The 14,019-nt window shown below is 40.6% G+C and overlaps 2 protein-coding genes across 3 annotated transcripts; one reads left to right on the top strand and one right to left on the bottom strand.

Moving 5' to 3' along the window:
• Nucleotides 1-19: 19 nt before the first annotated feature.
• Nucleotides 20-6,486, top strand: LOC115423798 (ceramide synthase-like). Of its 2 annotated transcripts, XM_030140851.1 has the most exons (7): nucleotides 20-267; nucleotides 982-1,065; nucleotides 3,015-3,234; nucleotides 3,314-3,409; nucleotides 3,493-3,534; nucleotides 5,748-5,857; nucleotides 6,103-6,486. In XM_030140851.1, exons 1-7 carry the CDS (start codon nucleotides 146-148, stop codon nucleotides 6,299-6,301), a joined length of 873 nt encoding a protein of 290 aa, XP_029996711.1. In that variant the 5' UTR covers nucleotides 20-145; the 3' UTR covers nucleotides 6,302-6,486. The 2 variants fall into 2 exon arrangements, with proteins under 2 accessions (XP_029996711.1, XP_029996712.1); XM_030140852.1 differs by lacking the exon at nucleotides 3,493-3,534 and having other exon boundaries at nucleotides 69-267.
• Nucleotides 6,487-6,979: 493 nt separating this feature from the next.
• Nucleotides 6,980-9,691, bottom strand: LOC115423760 (heat shock 70 kDa protein 1-like). The gene is made up of 2 exons (XM_030140799.1): nucleotides 9,515-9,691; nucleotides 6,980-9,035 (listed from the first exon to the last, which is right to left on the bottom strand). Exon 2 carries the CDS (start codon nucleotides 9,008-9,010, stop codon nucleotides 7,088-7,090), a length of 1,923 nt encoding a protein of 640 aa, XP_029996659.1. The 5' UTR covers nucleotides 9,011-9,035; nucleotides 9,515-9,691; the 3' UTR covers nucleotides 6,980-7,087.
• Between the last annotated feature and the right edge of the window lie 4,328 nt (nucleotides 9,692-14,019).

Below are 14,019 nucleotides of genomic sequence, written 5' to 3'. Positions count from 1 at the left end.
TCCATCTGTTGATCTCTATGTAAATGACTGAGGCTCTACACTGACCACGCCCCCCTGACAGGTGGCCCAGGCCCCGCCCACCTGATCCTCTCCTTAAAGCCTTTCCATTCATCCCCGGCATCCAGAGGAATCACAGACTGAGGCCATGAGCGTCGCCCTGGTAACTGCTGGTGCCGTGTTCTTCCCTGGACTGTACCTTCTGTCCAAATGGACGCTCAGACGCCTGATGGGGTGGAGCCAAGGAGACGCCGCCATTGCCTCCACACGGTAAGAACCAGCACGCCATCGGAAACACAAGGCCAGAAACCAGCTCTGAACCAATCACAGCAACGCACCTGATCACATGACCTGTCCATGTCAACATTCAGTGTTTACTTCCTGTTTTGACTTTAACACTCGTTAGTTCAAACATAATAAGGACTTAATTAACAGTTAAGTGAATAAGTGCATTAGGTCTAATGTACCCACGGTTATTATTAATGTATAATAATGCATTTATTACCTTTTAACTGTGTATTAATTAACAGTTATTTATGACTAATGAACAGTTAATATGATGTCATTACCAGTTCTCATGAATCATTTCTCTAATTAACAGTTTAGTCTGACTCAGTTTCACATTAGGTGCAAATATTTAATCAAGGATGAATTGATTATGTTCAGGGGTCAAAGTTCATGCAACTGCAAAACTAGTTAGTTTAGTTTTTCAGACACAGACATAATACCAAACATATGGAAGAAAAAATAATAGTAAACAATACACAATAAAAAATCCAATAATAGAAAAAAAGATGGATGGATGGATGGATGGATGTCTTCTGATTTCAGTTCACATTGGTTGTTTAACTCATGTTATTTGTCAATTTATTATTTTCTCAGTTTAGTTCCTGTTTCCTCAGTTTCTTATTTATTTTCTCTGTTTGTTTGTTTGTCTGTCTTTTTGTTTCTTTTTTTTGTTTGTTTGTCTCTTTTTTTCCTCAGGCTGGTGTCGTCTGTCCAGGCCATCATGGCGTCGTCTGCCGGTTACATCATCACCTCTTCCTGCAGAGACATCATCGAGGACAGGTGAGCGCTGACTCCTCCCACTTTGCTCCTCTTCCCCACCAATCAGACGCTGCTCCTCCTTCATGTCTCTGGTCTGGACGGACAGATGGACGGATGGATGGATGAATGGATGGACAGATGATGGATGGACGGATGGATGGACAGGCGGATGGATGGATGGACAGACAGGCAGCTGGACGGACGGATGGATGGATGGATGGATGGATGGATGGACGGACGGATGGATAGACGGACGGATGGATGGATGGATGTCAGACATGGAACAAAATCACACTTTTCTACTAAAAATCTTAAATAAATCTGAACCAGTTTTAATTTAAATACATGTAAAAACAAATCTGGTCTCATTTAATGGATGAAATTCAGAATAAAACGGTTCAAACTCATCCCAGAAGGTGCCTGATACGGAGGTAAAATATATCATTATTTAACATGTTCTTATTTTTGACTCCAAATCTGAATTTAATGTTGAATTTAGAAACAGCTTTTAAAAATAGACAGAAAATTGACTTAAAATGATCAATTAAAACATAAACGAATACAAATGTCCTTTTGTTTTTGTTGAATCCATCATAAATAAATGCGAACATATAATAAATAATAATGTGCGTGTTTGTGAATGTGTTCAACTGCTCGTCTCTAATCTCATTAACGTCTAAAGCCGGTTCGGGCGCTAATCCACCACTGCCGCTGAGCATCATGGGAGCTGAATCAGGTTTCTTCATTTCCCAGTCAAAGTGTGGACGAGGAGTTAATGACGCTCATTTGTTTATCAAATGACAGACGACGACAACAGGAAACAGGTTTTATTCAGGTTCAAAGAGAAGGAACGTCACCGTGGAAACAGTGATTTATAAACAAACAAGAATAAGAATTTATGAAATAAACGAGTAAAACAAAAAGAAATGAGAAATAAAATAAAACTAAACAAGAACTGATATAAAAAATAAAACTAATGAAGGATGTAAACAACAAAAGTAACACAATACAAAACAAACAAAACAACTGAAAGGAAAACAACAAAAGTAACACAATAAAAAGCAAACAAAACAATTAGAAGAAAAACAAACAAAAACCGACAAAATGAAAACGACAAAGAAAAAACGGCAAAAATCAAATAAAAGAAAACAACAAACTGAAAGAAAAAGGAAAACAAACAACAAAACAAAAAATGACAAAATAAAAACAACAAAGAAAAAAACAAAAATAATCAAACAAAAGGAAAACAACAAAAAGAAAATAAATAGAAAACATCAAAACCAAACATCAAAGATACAAAAGGACAAACAAAAGACACAAAGCATTTTGATGTCGCCTCTTCTCATTGTATCGATTCATAATCTCTTCCTCCTCCTCTCCTCTTCCTCCTCCTCCTCCATCTCCTCTTCTTCCTCCTCTGTCTCCTCTTCTCCTCCTCCTCCTCTTCCTCCTATGTGTCCTTCCCCTCCTCCTCCTCCTACGTCTCCTCTTCCTCCTCTTCTTCCTCCTCCTCTTCCTCCTCCTTTTCCTCTCCTCCTCCGCTGTCTCCTCCTCTTCCTCCTCCTTTTCCTCTCCTCCTCCTCTGTCTCCTCCTCTTCCTCCTCCTTTTCCTCTCCTCCTCCTCTTCCTCCTCCTCTCCTCCTTTTCCTCTCCTCCTCCTCTTCCTCTTCCTCCTCCTCTCCTCCTTTTCCTCTCCTCCTCCTCTGTCTCCTCCTCCGTCTCCTCCTCTGCCTCCTCCCCCTCCTCCTCCTCTCTTCCTCTTCCTCCTCCTCCATCTCCTCTTCCTCCTCCTTTTCCTCTCCTCCTCCGCTGTCTCCTCCTCTTCCTCTCCTCCTTTTCCTCTCCTCCTCCTCTGTCTCCTCCTCCTCCCCCTCCTCCTCTGCCTCCTCCCCCTCCTCCTCCTCTCGTCCTCTTCCTCCTCCTCCATCTCCTCTTCCTCCTCCTCTCCTCCTCTTCTTCCTCCTCCTCAGACACTGGTTGGCTGATGCCTACATCCTCTTTGCGACTCCATACTTCGCCTACGACATCTACGCCATGTTTCTATGTTACTGGCACAAGCTGCAGGTCAAAGGTCACGAGGACGGTCGGGTCCGGTCCATGGGCGCCGCCGTACCTGGATACCTGCGCCGAGAGGCCCTCATGGTTATGCATCACATCTTCATGGTGGCCTTCTGCTGCCCCGCCTCCCTGGTAACCACGGCAACAGGCTGCCTCTTAACGTTAGCGGTGTTGTGTTTTTGAGTTGTCACATGATGTCATTGTTTTGTAGTTTTGGCGCCAAGGTAAAGGAGACTACTTCCAGGGGGTCCTGTTCCTGGCCGAGCTCAGCACGCCCTTCGTCTGCCTGGGGAAAGTCCTGATCCAGGTAAGACCCTCACCTAGAACCAGAATCTCAATGATCCCATAGGAAAGACCTTCAACCAGGACTAGAACCCAATGATCTCCCAGGTAAGACCTTCACCCAGGACCAGAACCTCATTGATCCCCCAGGTCAGACCTAGACCCATTACCAGAACCTTAGTGATCCACCAGGTAACACCTTCACCCAGGACCGGAACTTCATTGATCCACCAGGTCAGACCTTCAGACTTTACCCCAGTTAACTATTGATCATATTAGTGGGTCACCGATATCAGATGATGTTTTAGTGGTTCAGGTCTTACTAAACGGCAGTGACCTGGGGGGTCCCCCAGGGGTCCATCCTGGGACCCCTCTTGTTCAGTCTTTACATGTTGCCCCTGGGCCAGTTAATACGCAGTAATAACATGTCTAACTAACTATGCAGATGACACTCAGATTTACATCTGTCTGACAGCAGGTGAACATGGGCCTGTGGACTCACTCTGTGACTGCCTCCAACAGATCAGTCTAACCCTAACCCTAACCCTCCAACAGATCACTGTGTGGATGCGAAACAACTGTCTTCAACTAAACTCAGACCAGACTGAAGTCATTGTCTTTGGCCCACAAAAACCCAGAGAAAGTGTCAGCAGTCATCTGGAATCTGTTACTCCAAAAGCTAAAAATCAGGTTAGAAATCTAGGGGTAATAATGGACTCAGACCTAAACTTTAACAGCCACATTAAATCAATTACATCATCAGCCTTTTACCATCTGTAACGATGGGTCACCATTACGTCCGTTATTGATTATAGTTGGTGTACTGAATGACTGTGGCAGTGAAGGTTAAAACGCGTATCACAGAAATATACACACATTATGTTTTAAACTGAGATCTTTATTGAATATTATTTGTATGGTAATGCGGTGTCGGAGTGGGTCCAGCGAGGGGATGGCGAGCCGTTTACGCTGCTGTCCTCTTCACCGCTCCGGTGCAAATCACAAAGACGGCGTATATTAATTGTCAAATGTATATAGCGGCTGTGATATTGCATAAAGTTCAACGTACCAGCGTTATTTTTAGAATATTGTGGGAAATGGGTTTTCAGATGCTAACTTACTGTATGTAGGCTTCCATTTCCAGCAGGGTGTCCAGCCAAAAGAATCCCTGGTGGGCTAGGGCACTATTTAAAGGTTCCTGGGGGGTGAGCATACACGGGAGGTTAAAGGAGGGGTGTTTGGTGTTGGTTAAATGTAAATATGTATATATGTGGTTTGTATAGTGTTATTTTGGGTATTTGGTTTGTATTAATATTTGTAAATAGTGTATTTTGTGAGTTTGTGGTGTTTTTTAAAGGTAAAAAGAAACTGTATTGTTAGTGTCTATATTGTTTGTTCCCCCTGTGGTAATGGTTTATTCCCAGTCACGTGCACAGTGCACTTTTGTATATATTTGGTCCATTTAGTGTCTGTAGGTTGATGGTGAAGGTTGTGTTTTTGACTCGCTGGAGAAAATAAAAAGAAATATGTATTTTTGCTATATCACCTGGGTCCAAGCTCCTTTTTGAATGTGCCTTGACCGTTTGAGCCATCACACCATCTCAAAAACATTGCCAGAATCAAAGGTTTACTGTATAAACCAGACTTAGACAGAGTTATCCATGCATTCATCTGGACCAGGTTAGACTACTGTAACGGCCTTCTGACTGGACTCTAAACCAGCTGTAAGACAGCTGCAGAACATCCAGAACGCTGCTGCTCGGGTTCTGACTAGAACCAGGAACTACAACCATATTAGTCCTGTGCTCAGATCTGTGCACTGGTTTCCTGTGGCTCAGAGAATAGACTTTAAAACAGCTCTGCTGGTCTAGAAGTCTGTCCATGGTCTAGCACCAAAGTACATCTGGGACATGTTGGTCCCATATGAACCATCTCGGACCCTGAGAACCTCATGGACTGTTCTTCTGCTGGTGCCCAGAGTCAGGACTGAACACGATGAAGCTGCATTTCAGTTCTATGCAGCTAAACTCTGGAACAGTCTTCCTGATGACGTGAGACAGACCTCTACTGTGACAATGTTTAAGTCCAGGCTGAAAACAACTGTTCAACTGTGCATAGAACAACCAAAAGGGTTCTGTCTGACCTCTGACCTTTTACTTTCTTTTAATTGATTATTATTTATGTTTTATTGATCATGTTTTGATTGTAATTGTGTTTTTAACCTTTCTCTTTTCCATTTTTGTAAAGTACTGTGAACTGCCCTGTGTATGAATTGTGCTATACAAATAAATCTGCCTGGCCTTGCCCAGGTCTTAGTCTGTGTTGGGTTTGATGGTCCTGGTTCTTCCTTTGTGTGTTTCCAGTACCAGAAGCAGAACTCGGTTCTCCACAAAGTCAATGGTGTGCTCCTGATGTTCACCTTCTTCTGCTGTAGAGTCCTGTTGTTTCCGTACCTGTACTTCGCCTACAGCAGGTGATCATCGCCATGGTTACCATTTCCTTTGACTAATTCAACCTGAAAACAGCAGAAGGGCAAGCAGAGAACATGGAAGAAACATTTAGAGTCATATGTTCATGGTTCTACTTGTTTCACTTCCAGTTTTTGCTCCATTTTTCTCATTTTATGTATTTATTCTTTCTGGTTTAAACTTGTTTTGTTTTTTTCCTTGTGTCTGTTTTCTAACTGTGGGTTTCCTCGTCCCTGGGTCTATCCTGCAGGTTCTCCTCCATCCCCCTGACCTCAGTGCCCCTCGTGGCCCCCTGGCAGTGTAACCTGGGGGCCGCCCTGCTGTGGCCCCTCCAGCTCTACTGGTTCGGTTTGATCTGCAGAGGCGCCGTCCGGACGTTGACGGGACGACGGCGGTCAACCTTCAACCCTGACGGTGCTCTGCCTCTGAACCACAGCGGCAAAAACTGAACACAACCTTTGACCCTCAGTTGCCAGTAACACCATGTTTTATGAAGATATTTATTTATAAATATTTGTATGAATTTATTTAATGATTAAAGCTGAAAAATATCCAATTAGTTTCTCATTTTCATTATTTGACTTATTTAACTCCAGACTTTGATGAATAACAATGAAACATCAGAAATTAAACTAATATTCAATATTGTTCAGAAAAATATATGAACATATTTACATCTTTTAAACCCTTTAAAACCTACGACTATTTTTGTTGTGATTTTTTGCTATATTTAATTGAATTATCCCCATTCATTCTAAGATTATCGTCTGTATTTGACATGTTTCAGTGTAAATCATGTATTTTCTTATATTTAATTCACTGATCTGGAAGGAAAATCAAACTTACATTAATATTACTTTAATCCCAATAAACTGGGATTCAAATAACTTAACAGAAGTTGGAGAACTTTCTGTTTGATCATTTACTCCTGAAAACCTCTTAATATCTGATTTAATAATTAAATGATAAAGTAGAAATAAAAACAACAGAATCTTTTCATCTTCATTTTATTAATCTTTATTTGACTTAACTATCAGGTCATTTTCATTTTAACAAATTCAGAAACGTTAAATTGTAAGTAACTAAGTGAAACAACCATGAAAAATAAGACACAAGTAGAAAATAGGAACATTTGCATTTTTACATTTTATACATGATGAATGAACTAAAGTTCAACTGATCACAGTGAAGTCAACAGGTATGAAAAGAGTCCAGTGAGTCCTTCAGTGTCCTCTTCAGTCCACCTCCTCGATGGTGGGTTCCTGGAATCCTCCTCGGGCCTCCTGTCCACAGCTGCGCGCAGAAGCTCCGCCCCCATACAGCTGACTGATGATGGGCTGACACGCCCCCTCCAGCTCTTTCTGCTTGTGTCGGTACTCGTCTTTATCGGCCAGTTGGTTGTTCTCCAACCAGGCGATGGTCTCGTCACACTTCTCCGTCAGCTTCTTCCTGTCCTCCTGGCTGATTCTGTCCTTCAGGTTCTCATCCTGCAGGCTGCTCTTCATGTTGAAGGCGTACGACTCCAGCGAGTTCTTGGCGGCGATTCTGTCCCTCTGATCGTCGTCCTCGGCTTTGTACTTCTCGGCGTCCTGCACCATCCTGTCGATCTCCTCTTTGCTCAGTCGACCCTTATCGTTGCTGATGGTGATCTTGTTCTCTTTGCCGGTGCTTTTGTCCACGGCCGACACATTCAAAATGCCGTTGGCGTCGATGTCGAAGGTGACCTCGATCTGCGGGACGCCTCGCGGTGCAGGTGGGATTCCCGTCAGCTCGAACTTGCCCAGCAGGTTGTTGTCCTTGGTCATGGCTCGTTCCCCTTCGTAGACCTGGATGAGGACCCCAGGTTGGTTGTCCGAGTATGTGGTGAAGGTCTGGGTTTGTTTGGTGGGGATGGTGGTGTTGCGTTTGATCAGGGACGTCATGACTCCTCCGGCCGTCTCGATACCCAGGGACAGAGGCGCCACGTCCAGCAGCAGCAGGTCCTTGACTTTACCCGATGTGTCACCTGACAGAATGGCGGCCTGGACGGCAGCGCCATAAGCCACCGCCTCATCTGGGTTGATGCTCTTGTTTAGCTCCCTACCGTTGAAGAACTCCTGCAGGAGTTTCTGGATTTTGGGGATTCGGGTGGAGCCTCCCACCAGGACGATGTCGTGGATCTGTGACTTATCCATTTTGGCATCCCTCAGGGCTTTCTCTACCGGCTCCAGCGTTCCCCTGAACAGGTTGGCGCACAGCTCTTCGAAGCGAGCCCTGGTGATGGAGGTGTAGAAGTCGACGCCCTCGAATAGGGAGTCGATCTCGATGCTGGCCTGGGAGCTGGAGGACAGCGTCCTCTTGGCCCTCTCACACGCTGTGCGCAGCCTCCTCAGGGCTCTCTTGTTCTGGCTGATGTCCTTCTTGTGTTTCCTCTTGAACTCCTCCACAAAGTGGTTGACCAGACGGTTGTCAAAGTCTTCTCCGCCCAGGTGAGTGTCTCCAGCCGTGGATTTGACCTCAAAGATGCCGTCTTCGATAGTCAGGATGGACACGTCGAAGGTGCCTCCTCCCAGGTCAAAGATCAGGACGTTACGTTCTCCTGACTTGCCTTTGTCCAGACCGTAGGCGATGGCGGCCGCCGTCGGCTCGTTGATGATCCTCAGGACGTTCAGTCCGGCGATGACGCCGGCGTCTTTGGTGGCCTGTCGCTGAGAGTCATTAAAGTAGGCGGGGACTGTGATGACAGCGTTGGACACCGTTTGGCCCAGAAAAGCCTCAGCGGTCTCCTTCATCTTCACCAGGACCATGGAGGAGATCTCCTCAGGGTAGAAGGTTTTGTCCTCCCCTTTGTACTCCACTTGGATTTTGGGCTTCCCTCCGTCTCCCACCACCCTGAAGGGCCAGTGCTTCATGTCCGCCTGCACCACCGGCTCGTCAAACCTTCGCCCGATCAGCCGCTTGGCGTCGAACACGGTGTTGCTGGGGTTCAGAGCCACCTGGTTCTTGGCGGCGTCTCCGATGAGCCTCTCGGTGTCGGTGAACGCCACATAGCTGGGGGTGGTCCTGTTGCCCTGGTCGTTGGCAATGATTTCCACCTTCCCGTGCTGGAACACGCCCACACAGGAGTAGGTGGTGCCCAGGTCGATGCCAATCGCTGCACCTTTGGACGCAGCCATCATGTGTTTATGTTTTTTTATTTGAGTCCTGGAATAAACAGGACAGAATAATGAAAAGGAGATTCAAACCACAATGAAACGCCTCGACTTTAGTTTAACAGGAGAAATTAACTCCATTTACAAAAGAATGTGTTTGAATGAACACAATATTTATAAGATTTGATAGTTATTTCTAAAAACTAAAAATATGGTTTTAAATGAGTAAATTAATCAGTCTACGAAAAACCACAAAATATTATATATTATAGAAAACAGTGTATGAATTTAATTCTAATAATACAAATCCCATAAAACAACAGTTAAATGTCAGATATTTTTAGTCTGAATATAAACTGTATTAATGTATCGACTGTTAAACAGTAAAAGAACAGAGTGAGCTGCTGTTCTAAACTCAACTCCATCATATTAAACCTACATTCACATAATGACACTTTTCTACTGAAGTTTAAACATGAAAATGAATTAAAGGCCAGTTTTGTAGAAGAAGAAGCAGAAGTCTGTACTTACAGGTGGAAAAACTGAGGATGAAGAGGTTCGGTTCTGTTCGGCTCCTCTCGGTTCGGCTACGTTAAACTCACTCCGGCTCGGTTTTCTTCGGTTCGGCTATGTTGTTCTCCGCTCGGCTCGGTTCGGCTGAGTTCGTCTCGGTTCGGTTCTCTTCTCGCTGTCTGCCTCATCTTCGTCTGTCTCCGGCTTTTATTTTCTCCTCGTGAGCTTCCGGTTGCTTCTCGAGCCTTCGCTGTCTCGGACCAATCACAGGCTGAGCGCTGGGCATGACGTCACCAGCCAAAGTTTCTACTGTCTTCTAGAATAAACGGAGAAACGGACAGAAAATACTGGAAAGAACACAACAAAGCATCACAAAACACGGGAAAGCAACTGGAAACACTATAAAAGACAAAAAAACAACAACAAAAAAAGAGCAGATAGAAGAAAAGATGAATACAAAAAACAGAAAAGATTGAAAGAACCAATAAATCTAATATAATCATAATGTTCAAGTTTAAAACAGATATTTTTAATGACTGAAACATTTTATTCCACCAAATTCCACATTTTTCCAATCATATACATTTATTTCTTTTTTCTGCTCATTGTTCAGTGTCGTACTTAAGGTCTCCAGGAGATGTCACCAAAATATATTTAATAGAATAAATTACCCTTCTGTTGCCTCCTAACTTATTTTTATAATCCTCATGTTTCCTTTAATTTACAGCCCTAGAGCCAAAGACAATACATGCACAACATACTGCTATAAATACATCATATGGCTTTTTTTTTTCTGCATAGATTTTTTTTTTTTTTTTTTTTTTTTTTTACACCATTTCAGCTCTGTCTTGAACATGTCACAAAGATGAATAACACGGATTTCACTGCCTTAGTTGTTTTTATTTGTTCAAAATATGACTCACTGACTTACATTGAAAACACAAGTTTAATGTCACATCTTGTAAAGTCACATAAAAACGTAAAAACAAAAACAAAAACAAACAAACAAAAAAAACAGCAGATTAACATAAATGAAAATAATAATGACACAAATCACACAAAGAAAAAATGGAAAAAAAATAAAAAATAAAAAGGTCATGATCCAACAAGATGTCATAAAAAATAGAAAAATAACATAAAAGACAAATTAAATGAAGACATAAAAAAAGACCCCAAAAAAAAGTAAAAAAAAAACAAAAAACAAAAAACAATAAAAAGGTTAAACAGAGTCAAAGGTGACCAATAACGCTGATTTTATTGCATTAGTAGTTTTTATTCGTTCAAAAAATGAGTCACTGACTTATATTGAAACTATATTTTTCATGTCACATCTTGGAGTCTCACATAAAAAGTAAAAATAAATAAATAAATAAACAGCAAATGAACATAAATGACAATAACAATGACACAAATCAAGTAAAGAAAAAATTGTAAAATAAAATAAAAATATAAAGATCCAACAAGATGTCATGAAAAATAGAAAAAAACCACATAAAAGACAAATTGAATGAAGACATTAAAAAAAATACCAAAAAATTCTGTAAAAACAAACAAACAAACAAAACAACAACAAAACATATCTGAAAAGGTTAAACAGAGTCACAGAAGAAAGTCCATTTACTGTGCAGGAGTTCTGGTGTTTTTTCTAATAAATGTAACCAGACAGTATCTCCTTCCACCTTTTCTATATAAACAGGTCAGATGGTTGTGAGTGTCTGCAGTGTGTTGTGTGTTTAAGACCCGTCCTGTTAAAACAACATTTCCATAGACACTTTGGCCTTTGTCGTATTCCCACTGAAACTAACGCAGTTCAGTGAATCTGATGATTACAGACAAACACCAATGAAAGAACCAAAGGCAGCTTCCATCATCCTGTTCACAGACTAGTATCAGCCCCTGTTTGTTAAAGCAGGTGTGTTTAGTGTTTACTGCGTTAATCATTTCCAAATTGGTTCGTTTGTTTCTGCTCTGTTAAAAATCTGACGCACAAACATTCAACTACATTCCAAAGCAAAACTATGATGATGATGATGAAATTCTTTATTCAGTCATCACATAATAATACAACAAGTGTCAACAAGAGCACTACAAACATTACAAACATTACCAACAGGTTAATGACTGGAAAGGCACAGGCAGCGGCAGAATGCTTCTATTAATGCCTGTCCTACAGAACAAATTCAGCTGCCCAGCATTCAGTATAGAAAAACAACAACAACAACAACAACAATGCATACAACCAAACAAAAAAGCAAAAACATAAAAAGGTGAAAATAAACCAGAAAAATAGAAAACTTAACCCACCAAATTAATGGTAATTTAATGTAGAATCAAAAATAAATTATTTACCTATTACTTATTAGAGCTTAACAATTGTATCCTTCAAAAACTGCCTTGCGTACCATTTTTTTTAAATATCAAAGATGGGCTACACATTCTTAAATCCATGCTGGCCTCATTCCATAGTTCAACTCCAACAACACATATACATCTGCTTTTAGTCTCTTTTTTAGCTTTTTGTACAACAAATTTACAAACATCTCGCAAATCATATTTCGACTCGTGTGTTGAGAAGAACCTTTGTACACAGACGGGGAGTAACTTTAATTTGGCTTTATACATTATTTGTATTAGTTCATACTAAACCAAATCATTAAATTTCATAATATGGGATTTCATAAACAATGCATTAGTATGTTCATAGTAACCGGCCTTATTAATAATACGTATGGCTGGTTTTTGTAAGTGGACTATAGTATTTACAGTTGTTTTATATGTTGAGCCGCACACTCTCACACAATATGACACAGGTGTCAAACATGCGGCCCAGGGGCCAAATCTGGCCCACCAAAGGGTCCAGTCTGGCCCCTAGGAATTTGTGAAATGCAGAAATTACATGATGATATTAATCATTTTAGTTCAGGTTCCACATTTAATCTCAAGCTGGTCGGATCAGTAAAATACTATCAGAATAACCAATAAATACTCACAACTCCAAATTTTTGTCTTTGTAAATGTAGAAATTTTCATGTCATTTTACTGTATTTCCACTAAAACAAAGTACCATTTCACAAAAACATGAATAACCTGAACAAATATAAACATTTTGAAATGTCTGAAGTGCAAGTTTTCCCATATTCTGCCTGTTATTCAATATTTTGTGTATTTGTTGATCCACTGTGATCCGTAAGTTGTAATTTACATGTGTAAATGATTAACTGAGACATGATATCGTTAAAATTGCACTTAGTTTTCTTAAGAAATTTGAGTTTGTTTATGATATTCACATTATTTTAAAGGATAGTTACCTCTGCCAAGGAGGTTATGATTTTGCCAGGGTTTGTTTGTTTGTTTGTTTGTTTGTTTGTCTGTCTGTCTGTCCGTTAGTGTGCAACATAACTCAAAAAGTTATGAACAGATTTGGATGAAATTTTCAGGGTTTGTTGGAAATGGGATAAGGAAGAAATGATTGAATTTTGGTGGTGATCGGGGGTGGGGGGGCCCACGGGGGGGGGCCACTGATCAGCCTTGGCGGAGGTCTGCGCTCTCCGAGTGCTTCTAGTTGATAGATGTAAACATTCTGATCGCATAATTGTACATTTTTTGCTTTAAAACATAGAGGAAAGTTTGGAGTTGACATTATTTATATATTATTATGTTATTATTTTACTGGTCCAGCCCTCTGCAGATCAAATTTGGCTTAATGCGGCCCCTGAACTAACATGAGTTTGACACCCCTGCAATATGACAGATAAGGAAGTATAAGTGACCATCAGAGACACTTTCAAAATAAACTGGGACTCTGATGTCATTAGATAGCCAAAGATCTAGAATGAATCAAAACATCTAATTATGACCCTTTAATCTGTAAATTAAAATCAGATTTATCAAAATGGAGTCTTTTACCCTTTTTTTTTTACAAAGAGTAGAAGCAATAAAAAATAAAAATAAATAAATAAATAAAAAAGCTGTGATTCCAAATAAAAACTTGACAAAATCACTGACACTGTGGTTCCAAGTGTCAGCAGAACATGGGACGAAAGAACCATTTGAATTAATGAGCTGGAGAACGTATGACTCCAATTTATACCCCATAGGATGGATTCCACATCTAAAAAATGGTCAGATAACAGTTACATAAAATACAGTGATCTGATCAAAAATGGACTTAAAAGACAAACATGTCCAATCAAACCAAGACTTTTAGAGGTTCTAACAAATGAGACACTACACTGAAAAAATATTTAAAAAGGAAGACACTAGTAAAATAAATTCAGTTTTTTTTTTTTTTTTTTTTTATTGTAATTTGTATTCAGAACATTACCAACCCATTAATTTACAAGTTTAAAATGTTACATTGTAAATATTTACTTTTTTTTTTAAATAACTTTTTTATTGAAAAAAAAAAAGCAAATAGGCTGTTATTTCAACATTATGGTCTTGCTATTTAAACGGCACCACATTGTTTTTCAATTTACAGTTTTATTTTCTAAAAACAATAGAAATACATCATTTCTACATAC

Source organism: Sphaeramia orbicularis, chromosome 8, assembly GCF_902148855.1.
Source record: "Sphaeramia orbicularis chromosome 8, fSphaOr1.1, whole genome shotgun sequence".
NCBI lineage: Eukaryota > Metazoa > Chordata > Actinopteri > Kurtiformes > Apogonidae > Sphaeramia > Sphaeramia orbicularis.
Note: the sequence above shows the minus strand (reverse complement) of the source record. Positions and strands in the feature narration are given on the sequence as shown.

Excerpts from the sequence above, each read along its gene's own strand:
- LOC115423798 (XM_030140851.1), top strand. The coding sequence starts at position 146 with ATGAGCGTCGCCCTGGTAACTGCTGGTGCCGTGTTCTTCCCTGGACTG. Across the intron at positions 1,066-3,014 it reads AGAGACATCATCGAGGACAG|ACACTGGTTGGCTGATGCCT; the intron begins GTGAGCGCTGAC and ends CCTCCTCCTCAG. Across the intron at positions 3,535-5,747 it reads GAACCTCATTGATCCCCCAG|TACCAGAAGCAGAACTCGGT; the intron begins GTCAGACCTAGA and ends GTGTGTTTCCAG.
- LOC115423760 (XM_030140799.1), bottom strand. The coding sequence starts at position 9,010 with ATGATGGCTGCGTCCAAAGGTGCAGCGATTGGCATCGACCTGGGCACC.